The 24,073-nt window shown below is 40.9% G+C and overlaps 1 protein-coding gene across 2 annotated transcripts in view; it reads left to right on the top strand.

Annotated features, from left to right (window-relative positions):
- Positions 1–456: 456 nt before the first annotated feature.
- Positions 457–24,073, top strand: part of STX12 (syntaxin 12) — a 31,830-nt gene continuing 8,213 nt past the window's right edge. Inside the window, exons 1-5 of one of the 2 annotated variants that reach the window (XM_059690602.1) lie at positions 457–692; positions 14,667–14,736; positions 16,776–16,875; positions 21,634–21,771; positions 22,753–22,796. In XM_059690602.1, coding sequence (XP_059546585.1) covers positions 575–692; positions 14,667–14,736; positions 16,776–16,875; positions 21,634–21,771; positions 22,753–22,796 — 470 coding nt within the window. In that variant the 5' untranslated portion in view covers positions 457–574. The remainder of the gene's footprint in view (positions 693–14,666; positions 14,737–16,775; positions 16,876–21,633; positions 21,772–22,752; positions 22,797–24,073) is intronic. The other variant, XM_059690601.1, reaches the window with a different exon arrangement.

Raw genomic sequence — 24,073 nt, 5'->3', positions numbered from 1 at the left:
GCTCCTCCAATCCCAGCTCCAACGACGTGACGTCATCGCCCCGCCAGGCATTCCAGGCCCGGGCTCTTGGTTCTCAACCTTCCTAATGCCGGGACCCTTTAAGTTCTTCATGTTGTGGTGACCTCCAACCATAAAATTATTTTTGTTGCTACTTCATAACTGTAATGTGGCTACTGTTATGAATCGAAATGTAAATATCTGATATGCAGGATGTATTTTCATTGTTACAAACTGAACATAAAGCATAGTGATCAATCACAAAAACAACATGTAATTATATATGTGTTTTCGATGGTCTTAGGCGACCCCTGTGAAAGGTCGCTGGCTCCCCAAAGGGGTCGCGACCCACAGGTTGAGAACCGCTGCAAGGGCACTCGCCCAGCCACGCAGGCGCATTGTGGGGCAGGGCGGGGCAGACGCATGCGCACTGCGTGGGGGTGGGGTAAGTGCGCACGCAGCCTCAGCCCCTTCCCCGCCCTTTCTCTTCCCGGTTTCCCAGTCAGCCTGCGGTCGGGTTTGGTGGCTGCTTCCGGTGGGACCGCGGTGCAGGGCGAGTCCGTCTCAGCTCCTCATCATGTCCTACGGTCCCTTAGACATGTACCGGAACCCGGGGCCCTCGGGGCCCCCGCCTCGGGACTTCAGCAGCATCATCCAGACGTGCAGCGGCAATATTCAGCGGATCAGCCAAGCCAGTGAGCAGGGGGACGAGCTGGGGGGTGGGGACCATCCCAGGAACAGGCCTGGGGGAGGCTGCTGGGACGCGGAGCCGGGCTGCGGCTGCGGCCAAGGCCACACCTGAAACCGTGTCGGGCTTTCCACTCTGGCGATGGCGAGCTGTCATCCCCCAGCCTTGTCAGGCCCGGACTCCCCAAGGGTCCCGAGCCCCAGCTGGAAGGAAGCTCGAGTCTCTTCTTAGAGTTATGCCCTCCTGGTGTTGGGGCCAGAACAGCAGACTGACAGCCCCAGGGTGGGAGGGTGTGTGTGTGTCACCTGGAGATGCAAGAGTGAGGTGACTGGGCGCAGTGGTCAGCCGAGTATTTCCTGTCATCCGCCTCCACCCAGCCCCCGCCCCCGCCCCCGCCCCTCCCCCCTCTTTCTTCTTTGATCAGTTTGCATCGGTTGTTGTTTACTGATTTAGACCTTAAGTTTACATTCTGCTCAGTTCCAGCTCCTTGGAAATCAGCAGCTTTCAATTAAGGGAAGTGGAGAGTGCTTGTGTTTGGGTGACTTAAAACAGTTCTTCCTTTAATGAATTTGGACATCAGGTACAGTGACTTGTATTTGAGGAGGAAGATGACTTCTGTTTTAACGAAGAGAATTCACCGAAAACATTTCAGTTGACATCTGCCTTTTGTAGCAAAAGGTTTGCATATACATTTGTATTTCAAGCCTATGAGGCAGTTGTTTACAAACCCGATACATAGAGCAGCTCAGGGACTTGGCCACAATCACATAAGTAAGACACGGTAGAGCCGGTGGTGGATTTCAGAATGTCATTGTTCGTCTTAAAACAACGTCCCCACAAGTAGGGTCTGAGGGAGACTATCTGAATGAGTCAAATACTGGCCATTTCTTGTGCCTGGAAATCAGCTCAGAGCTTTATCAATAGGAGGTCATCAGCAGCAACTTTACTTGGAAAATGGTGATCATCAGCCTTGTTGTTTGTTGTGTTTTGGGGAGCTTGGCTGTACTGTATTAGGCAGAACTAGTTGGTCCTGAGTTACAATTATTTTCGGTATTAAAGAACAGTCTATCACTTTGCTTTTAAATTTAAAAACACAATGTACAATTTGAGAAGTGGGAAGTTTTCGATGGGAAGGGATTGAGACCGGGTGATTTGAAAATGGAAAGAAGAGTAAGTGGCCTGTTTAATCCAGGCATTAAAAAAAAATTAACATGACCACTGGCTAGGAAATACAGTACTTTGTGTTGCAATTTCTCTTAGTGAGGGAGCTGTAATACAGGTTAGATCAGAAAATTCTGGTTCAATGATTAAAGTTTTCTGTTGGGGCGAAATCTCATTTTAATGTCTGTGAAATCATTCTACGTTTGAGCATGAGGCTATGTGTTAAATACTATAGGAACTGGCATGGATCCTTTCAAAAGGGTTTCTATGGAGTACATAACTGAAATATAAGGTTGAAAGGGATCACAATTTTAGAAGAGGTATAAATAACATTATGTAGGTATTCCCAGGGGAGAGAGATCTTTTTCAGTTGGGAATGGTGTAGGAAGGCATTATGGCATTTGAGCTAGGTCTGGAAAGGTGATGGAAAGGATTTGAACTTTTTCTTTTTTAAAAAATGTATTTTATTGATTCTTTACAGAGAGGAAGGGAGAGGGATAGAGAGTTAGAAACATCGATGAGAGAGAAACATCGATCAGCTGCCTCCTGCACACTCCCCACTGGGTATGTGCCCGCCACGAAGATACATGCCCTTGACCGGCATCGAACCCGGGACCCCTGAGTCCGCAGGCCGATGCTCTATCCACTGAGTCCAGCTGGTCAGGGCGGATTTGAACTTTTGACAGTAAAGAGTGGAAGAGCATCCCAGAAAAGAATAAAATGAGGCCGAAACCGGTTTGGCTCAGTGGATAGAGCGTCGGCCTGTGGACTGAAGGGTCCCAGGTTCGATTCCGGTCAAGGGCATGTACCTGGGTTGCGGGCACATCCCCAGTGGGAGATGTGCAGGAGGCGGCTGATCGATGTTTCTCTCCCATCGATGTTTCTAACTCTATCTCTCTCCCTTCCTCTCTGTAAAAAATCAATAAAATATATTTTTTTAAAAAAATAAAATGAGTAAGTCATGTAGTGGGACAGCATGAGTTGTATATAGAAAAAAGTAAAGTGATTTGGTTTGGCTGGAGTGATGGACTTCAGAAAGTAGTGGAAAATAGGTTTGGAAAGGTAAGTTGGGGTCCAAACAGGAAGGGCTTGAAGTGCTGAATTAGGGGGAGTTGGATTTAATTCTTTAGGAATGTGTAAATTGAATTGGAAGGGAGACACTGGGATCAGAGACACCAGTTAGGGGCTGTGACAGTAAAAAGGAAGGAAAGGATAGGAAAGGTTTCTTTGGTGATGGAATTGATAAGGTTTAACTGTTGATTGGGAATTGGGCCCAAGGGACATCGGAGTCAACCATTAACAACATTACTAACTAACATTTAGGTATATACTGGGTGCCAGGCAGTATGAAACATTCTTTACATGCATTATATTAATATTATAACAACCCTGAAATACAGCAGGTCACTGTGAGGCCGCTGTGTGGGTTGTAGGTACAGCTAAGGTTGACTGCTCGGTACAGAGGGTTGTTGTTAGTATGTGTGGGGTACAGAAGAAAAACACTTAATTCTGCTTGTTGTGGAATGACGGGTCTGAGCAGGTATTGCTGAGGCAAAAATAGGAAAAATAATAATAGCCTCTAAGTTATGAAGAATAGATAACTAATTTATTGATATTGAAGAATAGATAACTAATTTATTGCTAGTTTATTGATATTATTTTGATATTATCAATAAATATTGATATTTATTGATATTATTTTGTCTACAAAAAATAAACAGTTGAACTCTTAAAACTGATTATCATGGAACTCTGTAGGTTTTTCTTTCAAAGTTATTTTAATATTTGCCCTTTGCTTTTTATTTTATTGCCACCCTCTCAAGTTTTCATGATCTCAGCATGTGTATTCCAACGGCATTCTCTCAGTGTCTCTGTTCTCATTCAGGCGTATCCTGATAATGCTATCTGCAGTATCTAAAATCCTGTTTTCATCATACCATTCACCTTCTCAAGCGCCTGAGTGGCTCTGAATTTTTGCTGCATCAGATCTTAACATTCCTCCTTGCTTTTACCCTCTCTGTCATCTTAACCCAAATTAGCCATATTGTCTTCTTCTCTACACCCTTTGCTGTAGTCAGGCTTTCCTTCTTAACATACCTAAACACTAGCTTTTGCTCATTCTGTTCTTTCTTTAATATCTTTTCCTACCTCACTAGCTACCCAAATTGTACACATTGGATAGCTAGTGGTACTTAACTCCTGCCGCTTGTTAACTAAGCCTTCCTTTGCTTTTGACAGTGAAATCAGAAAGCATGCGCTTTAGGGTCAGTAGGTCTGTGACTGATTCTCTGCTCCTCTGTGTACTGTTAACCTTGAACAGGTTATTTCCCCTTTTTATCTGTTATCCATTTTAAAAATGAATAGTATTGTTAAAATGGGATGTTTGAAAGTGCTTGGTATAGTGTCTGGCACATAGTAGTCATTCAGTAAATGGTAGTATTTTTGGTTTAGTTCCCTGCCCAACTATAGTTTATTAGTTAGATGAACAGGCTCAGGAGTCAGGCCACCTGTATTTGAATCCTAGATCTGCTTCTTATAAGCTATGTAATATGTTACTTTACCTCTCTTTTTCTCAATTTTCTCATTTATTAAATGGAGTTAATAATAATATCTACTTCATAAGGCTATGAGGATTAAATCTCATGCGTTTAAAACAGTACCTGCAACATAGTGTTTAGGAAATGTTAGCTATCTTTTATTTTTCTTTGAATTTGCAGGCAATTTGTTTTCACAGTTTCACGCTTGCTTATATTCTGAATTCTTTAATTAATTTATGCTTTTTGACCTTGTCATTCCAACTAGAGAGATCACTGTTAGTTTTATGGGAACAGAGAGACCATACATTGTATGTTTCTCTTCAGTTAGCTACAGTTCCTGGCACAGCAATGGATATATAATTGGCATTCAATATGTCCCTAGTTGATTTTGTCATTGCCAAGTACATTTTTCTTATTCTTGAGTTTGATAATAATAGCCATCTTTAATTGAGTTCTTTTATATGCCAGACACTGTTCTAAATTTAGCTTCGTATTATCTCATTTCATTCTCACAACAACCACATGAAAATTCTCTTGTTATTCTCATTTTTAAGGTGAGGAAACTGAGGCACAGAGGAGTGGACTTTATTGCTCAGGATCATGAATCTAGAAAGTGGTGGAACCAGGAATAACACATAGGCAGTCATAATTTAGTCTTTGCTCATTACATATACTATCCCTGGTATGGTAAATGGAAGATCATACCTTTGATATTTAGTATTCATTTTCTGTTTAGTCTGGAGCTTTACTATTGTAATATAGTGGTTTATTTAAAAAATATTTATAGATTTGAGAGCGAGAGAGAGAGAGATACATGAAGGGAGAGAGAGAGAAATATTCCTTTGTTGTTCCACTTATTTATGCATTCATTGATTGCTTCTTGTATGTGCCCTGACCAGGGTGGAACCTGCAACCTTGGTGTGTCGGGCCGATGCTCTAACCAGTTGAACTATTTGGCCAGGGCTTACAGTTAATTTTTAAAAGTCAGGTCATTTTCACTGAAGCTATATAAAAACAATGTAAACCTAATTTTCAGAATAAGACACAAAATGACATCATTTTCATAAGCACCTCATAGGCTAGCATTTTCTCATTTGTTGTAAGTAATGTGTTTTTGGTTGAATTTTATTTGTTTGTTTTTTTTGAAGTATAAATTAGAGCATTAGAGTCTGTCAAATGAAGAGGATCTCTTCCCCCCCCCCCGCCCCCCCCCCCCCCGCCATGATGCTTTTGATATGACTAGACTTTGATTTGATTTGGATGGAGATTCAGATTCTGCTTAAAGCTGATATCAGCTAAAAACACATAAAGAGTGTTCAATTTAGAGTAGTTCCTGTGTGGATGTTAGCTGTAATGTCAAATAAATTGATTTGCTCTGTAGTCTTTTAAAAGTTTTAGCTAGGACATCCTTTAAAAAATGAAAAGTCACAAAGAAAAAAATGTCAGTGATAGGAGAAATTGAAACCTAGTTTTTTTTAAAATATATTTTTTAATTTATTTCAATAAAAGGAAGGGAGAGAGATAGAAACATCAGCGCTGAGAGAGAATCATTGATCAGTTGCCTCCTGCATGTCCCACACTGGAGCGAGAGCCTGCAACCTGGGGATATACCCTAACCAGGAATTGAACCGTGACCTCCTGGTTCATAGGTCTATACTCAACCACTGAGCCACACCAGCTGGGTGAAACCTAGTTTTATAAATAACAAAATTGCTTACATGGAACTAGAATGCTTAGAAAAGAGTTTTCTTATTAACCAGGTTGAGCAGAAAACCCTTTTCGATTCAATTCATTTTGATAAAAATCTTTTCAAAAGGTATCACTTTACTTTTTGACATTTTAAATACACTCAAGTGAAAAGAAGTGTATATGTAAACATTCTATTTATTTTTGTGCTTTAGGTTTATTAAGGGACACAATTCTTAGGTGTAAAATAAATGGGTCGTTGTGACACTATTTTTGAATAAATCCCTGATGGTGGTGGTTATGGAGGGCAGTATGCAAAATATTCTGCTTCTTTAGGTTCCAGTAAACTACGGTCCTTATAATTTGAAATTTGGGGTATCTGATACTTGAATCTTGATAAAAACTTTTTTTAAAAATTTAAATTCTTTATTGTTTAAAGTATTACATAAGTCTCCGTTTTCCCCCTTGACTTCTCCCCAGCCGCCCCCACCCCCAGCACATCCCTGTGCCCATTGGTTGTGCTCATGTGCATGCATACAAGTCCTTTGGTTGATCTCTTACCTCCCCATCCCCCACCTTCCCTCATAGGTGGGACAGTCTGTTCGATGCTTCTATGACTCTGGTTCTATTTTTGTTGATCAGTTTATGTTGTTCATTATATTCCACAAATGAGTAAGATCATGTGATACTTACCTTGATAAAAACTTTTAGGAAGATATCTTTAAAATATATTCATAGGTTGACACTCAACCATTGAGCCACACCAGCCGGGCTAGGAAGATCTCTTCATATTTAGGAATTTAGAAGGAGTTGATGGAGGCTTGGATTAATTCTGGTGCTTAGCTAGCAAATGATCCTATAAGGTCTCCCTCTCCCATACTTCCCTGGCTCCGCTGCCTTCTCCCAACACACACACACACACACAAATTCAGGTAAGCTCAACAAAAGAAGTAAAAAACAATCTACATGAAAAAAGTTCTCAGATGGGGATACAGAAATAACAATTGATTTTTAATGGATTTTCTAAATAAAAATTCCCATTGCTCTCTAGGATAATAAGTTTGGATAGATGATTAATAACTTGATGTTTTGACACATCGCTATAGTTGCTAAGGAGAGTGCTCTACTTTATAAAGACAGTCAATAAAAGGAGATGTTTCCTTGAACTTTTGTAAGATCTACCTTTATGTGTCATCTAGAGGGATGTGTGTGCGAGTGTGTGGTTATGCAAATACAAAAATGAGAAGAATGTGGTCCCTGCTCTCCAGCAGCATATAAACAGCCCAGTCCCATTTGTACACTGGTAGAGCCTCTCTAAGCCAACTTCTGGCTTGCAAAATAATTCCTTGGTTACACAGCATCATTCTGGGACTAGAGCTTTTTAAAAATTTTTTTAGAGCTTCTTTGTTATTACTGAATTTTAGCATTGAGCAGTGGTGGGAGTACTTAGAGATCATTTAATCCTCACAGAGTTGTAAAGATTTCATGAGAAAAACAAATCCACCCACACAAATAAAAAGTACAATGGCAAATAGTAAGTGCGCAATATATGGTAGTTCAACCTGAATGTCATGTACAGTTGGTGAAAAGAGACCCAGCACATGAAATGACTTGAGTGGTGCCACATACCTAGTTAATACCTAGTCAGGTCTGGTTTAGAGTTCAGGTGTCATTGCTAGCTCATGTTCATTCATATCTTCTGCCTTAAAGACAGTGTCATGATATAAAAGGAAGGCTAACTCAGTTAATCAGTAATTACTTATATACCCACTGAGTGTCACTCTGCTGGACTCTGGTGAGCACACAGGAATATTCTCAAAGGTGGGAGGAAGTTGGGAAAGGAGCAAGTTAGAGAGCAAGGACATTAGCCTATCTAGAGTAGAGAGCTAATAAGTTAGGGAGGTATCAGATAGGCAAGGTGGGGCTAAGTGGAACACTGGGATATGGAGGCCAGCCCTGTGTCACTACAGTCTATTTCCTTTAAAGTGTTAGCCTTTTGATAACATAACATGGTACAAAGAGTATAGCCATTGAAATTAGTCTTGGGTTTGAATTCTGGTTATTATGACACTGCTCAAAACCCAGTGGCTTCTCATTTAAAATCCAAAGTCCTTTCACTAGCTTATAAGGCCCTATACCAGCGGTTGGCAAACTGGCCCCTTGAGTGTGGCTCTTCCACAAAATACCACGTGCGGGCGCGCACATACAGTGCGATTAAAACTTCGTGGCCCATGCCACGGGGCCAAAGAGCCGCATGTGGCTCGTGAGCCGTGGTTTTCTGACCACTGCCCTATACAGTCTAGCTCCCCTCTGCCTCTTTGGCCATTCTGTTCTCTTTCTCTAGTCACGCTGGCTTCCTCTCTGTTCCTCCATCACACCAAGTGCTCTTGCCTTGGGGACTTTGTACTTGATACTCTCTCTGCTAGAAAACTTCTCCCCCAGATACTTAAATGGCTGGATCTTTTAGTTCCTCTAAGATCTTTGCTCAGCGTCACCTGGTCAGAAGTCTTCTCTGACCACCCTATATAAACTGGTACCCACTCCCCAGCCCCTGTGATTCTAGCCCTGACCTGAATTTATTTTTTTTATAGTACTTATAACAACCTGGTATACGCTATTATTTATTCTTTTCCTTAAAATGTAAGTTTATTGAGAGAAAATGTCTTGTCTGAACTCTGTACACAATGCCTCCCCCACCCTCCACTTGTTTATGCTGTCTGAGTCCACCGCAGCGGGGAAACCCTGGTTTTAGTCTTTCTACCAAGGGACCGGGACCTGCCCAGTTCAGTCAGAACTATGCCAATAATATCCTCATTTGCATCTGTACCAACCATTCATAACTGCATGATTTAGGCCAATCAGAGCTGTACAATTTGGAAACCTCATTTACGTGAAACTGGCCAAAATGAGAGGTCCCTGGGTCTGGCTGAAAGTTCCAACCTTCTAATCATTTGGTCACTGTGGTGACCAGTCCCACCCAATCTAAGGTTATCTAGAGGCCCCCCCCCCCAAGTCACCTCATTAGCATAAACTTGGTGTGCTCAAAGGGGCTCTTTATTACTAACCAAAGACACTCCTATCACTCAGGAAATCCCAAGGGTTTGTGCCTAGAACCAGAAACAAAGATCAAATATACTTTTTATTATATCGAAAATATAGCTCAATAACACATAGTAAATGCTCAGTAAATTTGAATGTCTGCTTTCTTTCATAAATTATTTATTTGGCTAGCCAGCTGATACCTTTAGTGATATCCTGATTCCCATTTGAAAGAAATTGATGTGAAAAATTGTAGCTTATATATGTGAAAAATTATAGCTTGTATAATGCTGTAATTGATTTTATTTATTTATTTATTTAATTGATTGATTTCAAAGAGATGAAGGAAGAGGGAGCAAGAGATAGAAACATCCATGAGAGAGAAACATTGATCAGCTGCTCCTGCATGCCTCCTTCTGGGAATCGAGCCAGCAACAGGGCATGTGTCCTGACTGGAAATTGAATGGGCAATCTCCTGGTGAATGCTCAACCAACTGAGCCACACCAGCTGGTCATATAATGCTATCTTAGCAGAATGCAGTGATTATAGTGATTACGTCTTCCTATAATCAAGTGAATCCTATATTTCCATTATAAAGTTAGTTACATTTTTGCTAGAAAAACATGGTCTCAAAATAAGATAAAATCATAACTAAAAGTGCTGTAAACCTGTCCTAGCCAGTTTTTCTCAGTGGTTAGAGCATCAGCCCATTGACGGAAAGATCATGGGTTGGATTCCCAGCCTGAGTCAGGGTACATGTGGGAGGCAGCCAATGGATGTGTCTCTTTCATGTTGATATTTCTCTCTCTCTCCCTCTCCTCCATCCCTTCCACTCTCTCTGAAAATCAATGGAAAAATATCCTCAAGTGAGGATTTTAAAAAAGTGGGGGAAAAAGTGCTATAAACCTATATGTTCTTGACTTTAGAAATTTTGGATTCACACATCCATGATATAGTGATTGTTTTGGCTAGGGAGAAGTAACTTGTGCATATTGCTAAGGACTAGGTTGTTCAATTGCCACTTAGGAGTAGAGTCACCCAGCAATCAATTAGAAGATTTTGCTTAATCATTGTTTCTTATCAGAGTTAGAGACTGTCCACAAAAGAAAGTCCAGCTTGAGAAAAAGTCTTGTAGAAGAGTTTACTTGAGCCAAACTGATGACAATTGCCAGGAAGCAAAATCTCAATGAATTGAGAAAATGCTCCAGGTAATGGCAGTTTTACAGCTCATTATTATTTTTAAGAATGCCCCTAGAGGCTCTAAATGTTTAATTTTCAATGTTCTGGGTAAACCATTATTTCTATATATTTAAACTGAATATTTTGGCAGAAGTCACTAATTAATAACAGGTGCCTCAGGGGCTTACAGCTTATTTTATACATTAGAATCAAAGGAGACTTGCGGGTGGGGGGCTAGGGGGTGTTACATGAAGTCCATTGTTGGTAGATTAGAGATGTGGGAGAAAGCAAAGCAGGGGAATCTCTGAAATTGGATAAAAAGTAAAACAAAGAGACACATACTTCTTTTACATTGGTAGGTACACGATAGTTACCAATTACAACACAAAGATGGTGTGTAGACAATAAGATAACAAGGAGGGGTTCTGTGGCCTCATGTTCTGGTGTGATGGCTGTGTCCTGAGGGGTCTGGAAAAGATAACTTTGACATTCCAAAGGTATGTTATTGTAGATGCAAAAAGACAATAGATAGGAGACTTCCTATCAAGATGACTGTAGGTAAATGCGGTCCTCTCATCCTCCCACAGCCACATCAAAATTACAGCTAACCTACATAATAACCACTATTCAGAACACCTGAAATCTAGCTCAATGGAAGTCCTACAATTAGGGATTTAAAGAAGAAGCCACATTGAGACCGGTAGGAGGGGCAGAGACGCAGAATGGGTTGGTCCCACACGTGTGGTGGGTAATAATCAGGAGGGATATTTTGGCTGCAGAGGTCCCTCTGAGGAGTGAGGGATCCCAGCCTCACACCAGCCCCTGATCCCAGGGTTCCAGTGCCAGGAAGAGAAATCCCCATAACGTCTGGCTGTAAAAATCAGCAGGGATTATGGCTGAGTGAGACAGAAGGCTGCTGGAGCCCAAGGCAGTGCCTCTTAAAGGGCCCACACATGGACTTACTCTGATTTACTCCCTCTGTGTTCCAGCTCCGGAGGCAAGCAGCTTGAAAGGCAGCTGGGACATGAGGGGAGGAACTGAATCGTTTGTTATCAGGGTAAAAGCTGGGGTGGGGTGGCTTTCTGTCACACAAAAGTGCTGGCAGAGGCCATTGTTCCTTTTCTGAGACCCCCAGAGCTGGCAGGCAGGCACCATATCTAAGTCTGCATCCACCAGGCTCACACTGTTTGCCCCACCCTAGTGATTCTAGAGAGCCTGCCCAACCCAACCTGTGGGGCCCACCCAAGCTGTTTCTAGTGGCTTTTTTTTTTTTTTTTAATAGGAATGGCTTGTCTTGGCTCATGCTTTGACTTTCCTAAAATCTCTCAAAAGAGCAGCACATGGTCTCATTGTGCCCCATACTTCATGAAAAGTGGCCCCACACCGAGCACTAGCAGCAGCTGGCCGTGATTCACAGCTTGACCTCACCTGGGCACCTCTAAGCCCAGAACAGGTAGCAGCCATCTGCAGATCACTTTGTAGCTCATGCTGGGTCACCCTAGGGCAGTGATGGCGAACCTATGAACTCATTTTTTTGGTTGATTTTTCTTTGTTAAATGGCATTCAAATATATAAAATAAATATCAAAAATATAAGTCTTTGTTTTACTATGGATGCAAATATCAAAAAATTTCTTTATGTGACACGGCACCAGAGTTAAGTTAGGGTTTTTCAAAATGCTGACACGCCGAGCTCAAAAGGTTCGCCATCACTGCCCTAGGCAGAAAGTAGGTGGCACTGACGTTGGCCTGTACCTTCAGGAGGCCCAGCACACCCAGTGGACAGCTTCAGACCATTTTGAAGCACCACCCAACCACCTCAAGTGACACACTCAAGGGGTGTACTCAGTGGGCACCAAAGCCCCGCTGAAATAAGTCCTGCTCCATGGGGTGGTCCCTGTACAGCTGATCCTGCACGGTGATCAGGGATTGGTAGTCAGTGGTTGCAGCCAATCCTTGCAGTCTACTGGCCTGGGGTAAACCCCTCCCATCGATGTGCCAACAGCAATCCAAGCTCAACTACAATAGGAGGGTGTACTCAACCCACATGGGGTGGAGGAGGAGCACCTGGAGTGCCCAGCTTGGGTGATCAGGGAGGCTGTGGCACTAGATCCTACACAACACTTGTTACATTAGGCCACTGTATCAAGCCCCAGAGACGTGGCAGCTCTACTTAATACATGGAAGCAAACACGGGGAGGCTGCCAAAATGAGGAGACAAAGAAATATGTCCCAAATGAAAGAACAGAACAAAACTCCAGAGGAAAAAGAAATGGAGACAGGCAATCTACTAGATTCAGAGTTCAAAACACTGGTTATAAGGATGCTCAATGAACTTAGAACTTCCACAGCATAAAAAAGGACATGGTAGCAGGACACAAAAGAAATTGAGGGCTCTATTCACGTTGCAGAAATCAATGAGGACGGGTGGGGGTGTTCAGATTCCCAGGCAGGCTGCTGTTAAGAGTGCTCCTTCTTGCCCTAGCTGGTTTGGCTCAATGGATAGAGCGTCGGCCTACAGACTGAAGGGTCCCAGGTTTGATTCTGGCCAAGGGCACATGCCTGGATTGCAGGCTCGATCCCTAGTAGGGTGTTCGGGAGGCAGCCAATCAATCATTCGCTCATCATTGATGTTTCTGTCGCTCTCTTCCTCTCCCTTCCTCTCTAAAATCAATAAAATACATTTTTTAAAAAGTGTTCCTTCTTACTGCTAGATAATCAATTCCTTTGGATCACTGCTGTTTCAGGACTAAAGGCTTAAACATCCAGGATTCAAACATGATCATTCCTTAGTCTTAGCAAAATATCTAGGAAAAGGTAGAATTATCTAACAAAACCATGTATTTGACTATAATTAGCATAGTTGAAAGAACACAGGTATATAACTGAGGTTGACTTTTTTGCCCTTCTACTTATTGTGTACCCTTATATAAGATACTTCTTTAAATATATTTCCTCCCCTGCAAAATGAAGATATATCTGCTTCAGATTTTTTGCTGTGAAAATAAGATGATGTATACAAAGCTCCTGATATAGTGCCTGGCACACAGAGGTGCTCAGTCAGTGGTAACTTTTTATTAATAATAAATATACATTGCCCAGCCAGTGTGGCTCAGTGGTTGAGCGTATTTCCAGTCAGGACACATGCATGGGTTGCAGGTTCAGTCCCTAGTATGGGGCATGCAGGAGGTGGCCAATTGATGATTTTCTCACATCGATGTTTCTAGCTCTCTCCCTTCCTTTCTCTGAAATCAATTTTAAAAATATTTTTTTTTAAAATATATTTTATTGATTTTCCACAGAGAAGAAGGGAGAGGGACAGAGAGTTAGAAACATCGATGAGAGAGATCGATCAGCTGCCTCCTGCACGCCCCCCACTGGGGATGTGCCCGCAACCAGGGTACATGCCCTTGACCGGAATCGAACCCGGGACCCCTGAGTCCGCAGGCCGACGCTCTATCCACTGAGCCAAACCGGTTCGGCTAAAAATATATATATTTTTTAAATATACATTGTCTTTGCTATAAAAAGTGTGCTATAAAAAAATTGTGTACTAGTGGATTGTAGTTTTTATTGTGATTTGATATTTGGTATTAAGGCCCTTCTAAAGGTGATTACAGCTCTGGCCAGTGTGGCTCAGTGGATAGAGCATCAGCCTGTGGACTGAAGGGCCCCAGGTTCAATTCAGGTCAAGGGCACATGGCCGGGTTGAGGGCTCGATCCCCAGTAGGGGATGTGTAGGAGGCAGCTGATCAATGATTCTCTCTCATCATTGATGTTTCAATTTCTCTTTCCCTCTCCCTTCCCCTCTGAACTCAATAAAAATAAATAAATAAATAAATACATAAATAAATAGCTATTTCATTTTTATCCAGTACCATGGGAAATCTGAAAAAATTTATAAGTTCTTTGGGGGAGATGAACAAAACCATCACCCTCTACTTAGAGATGTAGTTACTCTTTAGGACAAAGGTGAACCCCAAAATTTGTCCTTTAGAAAAATACATATTTTGATTTCAGAGAGAAAGGGAGAGGGAGAAAGGGAGAGAAACATCAATGAGAGAGAATTACTGATTGGCTGCCTCATGCACACCCCTAACTGGGGCTCAAGCCGCAGCCCAGCATGTGCCCTGACCAGGAATTGAACTGTGACTTCCTGGTTCATAGGCCAATGCTCAACCACCGAGCCATGCTGGCTGGGCAGGAATTTAGTTTTAAAGGGAATGTATATGTATATGCCAAGGAGTTGATCATAGCAAGCTTTCTATTAGTTGCATGTACTTGTTCAGGATATAGAAAGAAACTGGTGATCTTAGATGTAGGGTGCTCATGATGAATCTATTTTTCTTTAAACAAGTCTTTCTCCCCCTTCTCTGCAGCTGTTCAGCTAAAGAATTTGATGAGCCAACTAGAAACTAAGCAGGACTCCGCCAAGCTACAGGAAAATCTGTGAGTAGCTTCCTAACAAGGCTGGGTTTTGCGAGGGTCCTTCAAGGACACACATAAAGTCATTGGTGCGTGGCTGCTTAGGTGTCAGGTCTATGAAGTCAGAATGAGAGGCAGTGGGACATGAGGTAATAGCTGGATCTAGAAGAGGGGCAACAAAATAAATCAATGGATTGTGATCTTCCTGCCTCTTTAAGTCCTTGATCTCTGGTTCTTTCTTCCCTTGGGCAGTTTAGCAGAACAGCTTAGGGAAATAAAGAAGGGAACCCTACTTCTCTTAAACTATATTTTGCCTAAATGAGTCTCCCTATTGGCCGAGGCCTGATGATCTGCAGAGCTCATTTCATCTAGTTGGATTTCCCAACTATATACATTATTAGGAAGATGTATTCAGAATGATTCCGGGGGAGTCAGAGAATAGTAGACTGGTAGTAGGCACATGTGATTCTTTTTAAAAAAAAATTTTGTATTTAAAAAATTTGATTTCAGAGAGAAAGGGAGAGGGAGAGATAGAAACATCAGTGAGGAGAGAGAATCATTGATCAGCTATCCCCTTTTGGAGACTGAGCCCACAACCTGAGCACATGCCCTTGACTGGAATCGAACCTGGGACCCTACAGTCCGCAGGCCGACGCTCTATCCACTGAGCCAAACCAGCTAGGGCTGATTCTTTTGATCATATCCTTCTGAGTACATTTCTGCTTTTAGTAGTTCTCTTCTTGATCTTTAAAATATATTGAATAATGTTCTTTATTTCCTGTCCTAGACTTTGTGAAATGAGAGAATAACTTAACTACATTGAGCGTTTTCCAGGGAGATGTGAAATATCTCTGGATATGTTAGTCCTGTCTGGGATGTTCAGGCTCCTGTGGACTCCCTCTTGTTTTTTTATCTTGGAGGCCCCTTTGCAGTGAAAAAAACATTAATAATTAATAGTGTGGTTTCCCTGTCCTCCCTGAAAACCTTTGTAGAAATGGCCAGATAGAGGAAATCATGACTGAGAGGAGCCCTTTTTATATTTCCACTACTTTTCTTTTTTCTTAAAATATATTTTTATTGATTTCAGAGAGGAAGGGAGAGGGAGAGAGAGATAGAAACATCAGTGCTGAGAGAGAATTATTGATCGGCTGCCTCATGCACATCCCCTACTGGGGATCTAGCCTGAAACCCAGGCATGTGCCCTGACCGACTTCTGCGTGTGGGCCACAAAGTTTCAGTCGCACTGTACGTGGTATTTTGTGGAAGAGCCACACTCAAGGGGCCAAAGAGCTGCATGTGGCTCACGAGCCGCAGTTTGCCAACCACTGTCCTAGTTCTTAAGTTGACGCTCAACCACTGAGCCACACTGGCCGGGCTATTTCCACTACTTTTCACTTCCACTTAATATATTATATATCCTTGTCTCTTTAATGTCCTTCCCTCTCTACTCCTGATAATATGTTTTCACACTATAGGGCTTTTTGTTTTAGAGGGAAGAAGCAGAAAGTCAAGCATAAAGGGAGTCAAAGCTAAAGCTGAAGGAGCATCAACTTTTAGCAAGAACTTGGGAGTAGATCTTTGGAGCTTGCTCCCTAGGGTAGGAGCTGTGCTTTTAATGCACATTTCATCCAACTGCCAGGACTCTGTCTCTAGGCAGTGGACTGTGACAATAGCCGTGCGAACTCCTGGACAACTCATTGAGAGAGTTTTGTGAGAGGGTCCAGCATGTTAAAACTATTAGATTTAGCTGTGGGGCAGTGGCTCTTCTTACATTCCTGTCACAACTGCTATATGCTTTTCTTTTCTCCCCAAAGAGTAAAATACCTGATCATCAGATTTCACTGAGACACGTTCTTTCTACTCGGTAATAGGAGGAAGCCTTGACATGGGTTTGACTGGGTAGTAGTTCTGGAATTTTGTTGTGAACGCAGGCATCTAGGACCCTATTTCTTCGTGTACCCTTTTATTCTCTGCATTGTGAGACACTCGGAGGATAAGCTGATACTAACTATAGCAGCTCGCAAGAAGTGAGAAGATTCTGAAACCTGTCTTTTCTCTCTTAGGCAGCAGTTGCAACACTCGACAAATCAGCTTGCCAAGGAAACAAATGAATTACTGAAGGAACTAGGGTCCTTGCCCCTCCCCTTATCGACCTCAGAACAGGTAGGTATTTTCTGGTTTTTGGTTTTGTTTTTTAATAAAAAAGGATTTGTTTTAGTGGAAATACAGTGCGTGAAACAAAAAATAATTTGGCCTTTGGTGCTAGATAGACCTTCTCTAAACCTCAACCTCATTATCAGTAAAATGGGAGTATGTGGCCACTGTGACAAGAAAAAGAATGTGTGCACCAGATCTTGCAAAGTGCCTGGCATTTAGTGGGTACTCAATATGTGGTGGCTGCAGTTATTACTAATAATAACATTAATATACTAATAAAATAGGTTTAGCTGAAGAAGAATCTCAGCGTTTGCATCTTTTTGGGTTTGGGCTAGCATCTTTACGTTTTCAGGCTTCATCCTAATTTGCTTTGTATCTAGTATCTCTATATTCCAGTCACATGTCTTTTACATTTTGCCTTCACTTTCACGTCCCATCACAAGTCTTTCATAGGTCTCAGGTTGAGGAAATGCTCAGGAAAAAAAAGACCTCTTTTCAAGTAATTTTATTCAGTGGCCATTTAAATCCTTAAAAACACACACATTTTATAGGGATTCATTGTTTTGTTGATCTGCCCTGCCTTTTGTTCACACGTTCATGAAGTCGGATGTGCTCCCTCCATTGTGGCTGGACTCTTACCTGTCATTCATGATCTACCTCAAATTCTCTCTCTTCCAGGGGAGAAACCTTCACCTACCTAAACCTGTTGTGAGTCCATTTTGTTTTTTAACGTTTTTAAAAAAATTATCCATTTTTTACATTTTAGGCACTTTTAAATTATACACACACACACACACATGATTTCATAGAGGAAAGGAGAGGGAGAGAGATATAGAAACATCAGTGATGAGAGAGAATCATTTATCTGCTGCTTCCTGCATGCCTCCCACTGGGAATCGAGCCCACAACCCAGCATGTGGCCCTGACTGAAATTGAACCCAGGACCCTCAGTCCACAGGCAGGTGCTTCCACTGAGCCAAACCAGCTAGGGCTGCTTTTAACTTTTATACCATTCATGGGGGCACTTAACTTATATTATTTTTAAAAATTTTAGGTAAAGGGGGAGAGAGAGACAGACAGACAGACATCAATTTGTTGTTCTACTTACAGTGGAGCCTTGACTTACGAGTGTCCCGACTAACGAGTTTTTCGAGATACGAGCTGTCTCTCGCCAATTTTTTGCTTTGAGTTGCGAGCTAAAATTCGGGTTACGAGCCAGCTTCAGATACCCCACCGCTAGTTGGCGCAGCGAACATCACAGTGAACGCCACAACATCAGCCCAGCATCACGTGTCTCACTCGTTCACTTTTTGATTTGACATACGAGTAATTTGAGTTACGAGCTCCGTCACGGAATGAATTAAACTCGTAAGTCAAGGCCCCACTGTATTTATACATTCATTGCTTGTTTCTTGTATGTGCCCTGATCAGGGATTGAACCCACAACCTTGGTATATCGGGACGATGCTCTAATCAACTGAGCTACCTGGTCAGGGCTTATTGTTGAACTTTTTAAGTGATGATGTGTTATCTATGATGGCCCTAAATATGAAGCCTACAGGGGTTCTCAGTGAGTTGTGGCTGTTGGAACATCAAATAATATTAGTGTGTTGTTACCATCATTTTGACATAGAGTAGAAATAAGAGTGTGTTGTTGTTACATGAAACTTGTTTCATATATACTAGTATGTATGTATATGATACTGGATTAAGATGTCACAGTCTTGCTGTGTGCCTCTATCAAAAAAAGTTTGAAGATCACTAGTTTAATCTGTACCTGACAAGCCATTTAATGAAGTGTATGTTCAGTCTTTGGAGTTTTGGTGCCCCTTGCACAAAAGAGAGGATGCTTTCTCATCCTGCTACAGAGTAGTTAAGATGGAAAATAATCTTCATGTACTCATTCTTTGGTTATCCGTATGTGTGCTGTTTTAGTTGTTACTCATGCTGATATTTCAATATGGACAAAGTTCCATCCAATATCTCTAAATTGTTTCAAAATTACCCCTCTTTTCCTCCCAGTTGTGCACTTAGAGAATACACTCTTGTAGATAATCTTAGTAGTAAAAAAGGAGTCTAAGGGTCTGAGGCAAACAGAGCATTGAAAGTACTTAAGAATTAAATAGTAGCCTAAGCGAAATATAATTAGAAAGTCAACTCTGCTAACAAACAAACAAACAAAAAGGATCTAATGTATTCCAAAATCAGATAGAAGTTATTTTTGGATTATGCATGTTATTGTTCCCTTCCATTATCTTGGATCATAAAACACGAAATAGATCTACAAACATACTGTTTCTAGTGAAATATAATTCCTTGATTTTCTTCCTCCTATTGTGCTGAATACTCTTTTCCTTTCAAGCCTTTGTTCATCTAATTAATCTTAGCCACATTTCCCATCTTGTGCTACTGTCCTACGCCTCAAGCCATATACTCTACTTTTCAGTATTTTTTTTTCATATTTATATACTATCATCAGTGATTATTTAGTTGCTAAATCCAATGCCTTTTTGGTTCTTACTCACTTTTCTTCTCTGATTCATTGATCCTCTTGCCCAGCCTGTCTCCACTGAAACCTTCTTCTTCCTTTCATTCTGTCCCTCAATTCTGGTGAACTTTTTCGGGCTTATTTTCTCTAACCCCAGGTTGCTTCTCGGCCTCCTTCTCTGAGTCTGTTGCTTCCTAGAATGGACATGCTCTGCCATCCATTGATCCTGTGATTTTCTCACTCTGCTTTCTCCCTCAGGAGTCCTCTCTACTTTTATAAGCTCCCTGTCATCTTTATGAACGTGACCCCCAGGTCTTTTTCCAGCCCTAGCCTCTAAGCCTCTATTGCCAACTCCTTTCTGAACTCTCCTCTTCATCTGAAATGTAGTGTGTTGTGTTATATTGAATTCCTCCCATTCCTCCTAAACACCTTAACTAAGCTGATTTACAATACGTATTATCATAGAAAATTTAATCTTTAGACCTAATATTCCCACTCAACCAGACTTGTCCTGAGGGAAAAAGTACTAAGAGGAAAAAAACAACTATACTCTGGAGCCAAATTTCCTGGATTTAAATTCTACCTGTGCCACGTACTGTGTGACCCTGGCAAATTATTAACCAATCTCTGCCTCGGTAAAAGGGGGACTATAATAGTACCTAACTAAGGTAGGAGCTTGTACGGATTAGATGAACTACTATATAAAGTACTTATATCAGTACATGAACATAGTAGGCACTCTGTAAATACGAGCTATCATAAATACTAGCTATCACTTTAGCTTTATTTAGAATATTTAAAAAGTGGGAACAATCTAGAAGGAATGTTTACATAAAATTACTAGATCAGTTTGATGGAATATTATGTAACAAAGACCGTAATTGTGAAGAATATGATAACTTGGAAAGTGTGTATGCTATACTTAAAAGAGTATTTTTGGATAGATTGGGGCATGATGTTTCCCCCCCACTTATTGTTACAATGTTTATGAAAAAATAAAAATCCCAGAAAAAGGAAAAAACGTTCCTCATCTAAGTTTGCTTTCAGTATTACCATCACTCTCTTCAGTGTGAAATTTGAGTCATTCTTGACTTTACCCCCTTCCCCCACAGCCACTCACTAAGCCATTATGTTTCTTAAATTTATTTTTTTGTGTTCCCATTACTGACAGAGACGTATCCTCCTAACCTTAAGTCTACAATAGACTATTGCAGTAATCTTTTTGGCTTGTTTCTTTTTTTCTGTTCTATCTTATACAATATCACAGACTAATTTTGTAAGTTACCATTTTGTACCCATTATGTTTCCTGCTCAGAAATCTTTGTTCTTTAGAGATTAAGTCCCAAAATTATTAGCTTGGCACTTAAAACCTGCTGTGGTCAGCCCCTTTCCTGCCTTTCCAATTTCATCTTTTAGCATTGTCGTGAAAAAAATCTGTGCTTCCAGCCTTATAGGTCCTCTTCCGATTCCTACCACGGTGCCTTTGCTCACACAGTCCTCCTGCCTGGCTTTGCCTAGCTAGCCCCTTCTCTCACGCCTTACTCTTTCTTCAGTGACCCCTCCTCTTGAGGCCCTTTTGACTCCTTGAGTTCTGACTGATTATACCTGCCTCTAAACTCCTATAGTTCTGATTGGATATAGCAGTTATTTATAGTGATTTGTTACTTGTATGTGTACATCCTTTATCTATAAATACATGGTAAGTTGTTGAGATCAGGGGTGAATTTTTATGTTCTCAGCACACAGCAAGTGCTCTCACTGTGTGTTTTTTGAGCCATAGCATCGATACGCTTAGTTAAGGTAGCCTATATTTGTACAAACTAGTTTTCAGATTTAAAACCTCACCATAGTAAAGGAAAATGACCCTAGGGTTTTCAGGGAAGCTGTGAGCTCAGCATAGATGAATACGGTTTTAACACTTGAATAAAAACCAACCCCTGGGTCCATTCTGAGTTCAAAGGCGTTTATTTGGCTTTTGATTATTCAGGGACCCAAGATTCTGAACTGCAGTTCCTTCTGAGATCGCCTTACAAGGTGAATGACACCCAGTTCCCAGGGTTGTCAGAATGAATATTTTCGTTCTGACGTGGTCTATGGTATTAACCAGGAATTTGAGTTAGCAATGAGCAAATTTATTAATTTAAGGAAGATCCTATTTCATAGTAATTTTCCCAGTAGGAAATCTTCAGGAGGTATAATATACTGCTTTGAGTGGGTGTGAAACCACATGGTTTGAGATTAGTATGAAATTTTAAGTTTTCGTTTAATTTCCTTAGCGCCAGCAGAGACTTCAGAAGGAACGCCTCATGAATGACTTCTCTGCAGCCTTGAACAATTTCCAGGCTGTGCAGAGAAAGGTGTCTGAAAAGGAAAAGGAGAGTATTGCCAGAGCAAGAGCTGGATCTCGACTTTCGGTAAGTTTATTCCCCAGAGACCTTTGCAAATTTCAGAATTTTTTCCCCCTGATCATTAGCCTTTGTTTACTATTTCCCCAAATAATAAATATAGACATTAACTGCTGCAAAATGCCAGATTAGTAAAACCTGTGTAAAAAAAAATGTGTGCATATGGTCAAAGACTAGAAAGGAATGTTAACAAAGGTTTTAAAAAGTGACAGGTAGGATTATGTACAATTTTCTTTTTTATTATATTGGTCTTTTGTTAAAAACAAAAAAAAAGAAAGAATGAATCTGTTTCTTGGAATATAGTACGCTAGGTTATTTGGACTAGCTTTCTCCTTGAAAAGAATTAACAAATACTAGATTTTATCAATCCAACTTCTCAAAAGTACCTAAGAGCCATGGGAATATTAAGGTCAAAATCTAAGAGAAAGTGAGAACCTGTAGAAGTAAGCAGAGCATTGAAACTGCTTTTGCACTGAGTACATTTACTGAGGATAAACTTGAACTTCAATTTTTTTTTTTTGTTAATCCTCACCTGAGGATGTTTTTCCATTGACTTTTTAGAGAGAGACAGAGAGAGAAACATTGATTGGTTGCCTCCCGCACACACCCTGACCAGGGCCAGAGATCCAGCTTGCAATCCAGGTTCATGGCCTTGACTGGAATAGAACCCGAGACCCTTCAGTCTATGGGCCAACACACTAACCACTGAGCAAAGCTGGCCGGGGCTCATTATTTTTAAGCCTCTCTCCTGCCCATGTTCTCTCATCTTGTTTAGTATGCGTTCAGTTCTGAGCACAAACTGGAATGCAGATTTTTCTTTGTCACCCATTTTCTAGTCCAGACAGATTGCCAGAGCCCTGTGCCATCTTGTAGATCCTGTTGGAGCCAAGGGCTGTTGCTTCTTTACACTTTAGCTAAAGAAAGCTGTTGTTTTGTGTGTCTGTGACATGTTTCTGGATAACAGCAGCAATAATGCCCTCTGCTTTCTAGGCGGAAGAGAGGCAAAGAGAGGAGCAGCTCGTCTCATTTGACAGGTAAAGGAATTATTCAGACACCTGCTGGCTACTTGAGATGGGATTCTATTCTTTATACTTTTAACTTTAAAACTCAGTGAAAAAAACCAAGGAAAAATAAAGAGAAACCTGAGGAGGTTAATTTTATAATCCACCAAATAAAACAATGTCAAAACCACGGGATTCCCAAAGATCTTTGAATTATTTAAGGAGTAATATCAAGGTGAATAAAAAATATCAGGAACCCTCCCTGATGTCTATATTTTGAGGAGAGAACCTGGCTCATTAGGAATAAGTATGAAGCCACAAATCTACAGATTAAAGTCCTAAATCATTTTATCTTTAATTGAGATCATTTTCTCACTTAATTCTTCAGAGTTATTAGGTCTCTGTTTACTCATCTCTAAAATGGAGGCAACTCCGTTTCCCTTTTCTTAACTTGTTCACACTGAATCAGCTACAGTAGGTGCTCCAACACCGCTTTGTTCAACTTTGTGTGTTTTTTCTGTTTTTTGTTGTTGTTTTTAATTTAAATTCTTTATTGTTTAAAGTATTATGTAAGTCTCCTTTTTCCGCCATTGACCACTCCCTGGCCACCCCCACCCCAACTTTGTTTTCTTATAGCCTTGGCAAGATGCCATAGGAACCTAATTTTTGTTTATATCCATTAGCCTATGGTAAAATTGGTTTCATTATATGTCATTTTAAAGTCACAGAACCTATCAACATTGAGTGTTTACTGTAATTCCTTAGAAATGTATTTGTACTATTAGTTCAAAACTTAAAATGTTTTGTCATAGATAGATACCTATCTCCCTTCCCTAACCTTGAGGTAGGGGTGCTGTATTATTCAGCTTTGTATCTCCAGCACATGGAGGAATTTTTTTTCTTAATGTAAGGACAATGTATGATTTATGCACACTGGTGAAAACAAATGCTTAATACTGGATTTTCAAAGTGTTGCATGTTTAATATAATGTATCACATGCCATTCTTTCAAATATGGTACCAAGAAAAAAAGAGTTACCACATTTCACTAATTTTTTACTTTAGTTTTCTGTTAAGAGGTATTCAACTCAAAGCATAATCTTTTTTAAAAAATACTTTTTTATTGATTTCAGAGAGGAAGGGAGAGGAAGAGAGATAGAAACATCAATGAGAGAGAATCATTGATTGGCTGCCTCCTGCACGCCCCCTACTGGGGATCGAGCCCACAACCTGGGTATGTGCCCTTGACCAGAATCAAACCCAGGACTCTTCTGTCTGCAGGCTGATGCTCTATCCACCGAGCCAAACCA

This window comes from Myotis daubentonii, chromosome 3 (assembly GCF_963259705.1).
Source record: "Myotis daubentonii chromosome 3, mMyoDau2.1, whole genome shotgun sequence".
Classification (NCBI taxonomy): Eukaryota; Metazoa; Chordata; class Mammalia; order Chiroptera; family Vespertilionidae; genus Myotis; species Myotis daubentonii.
Note: the sequence above shows the minus strand (reverse complement) of the source record. Positions and strands in the feature narration are given on the sequence as shown.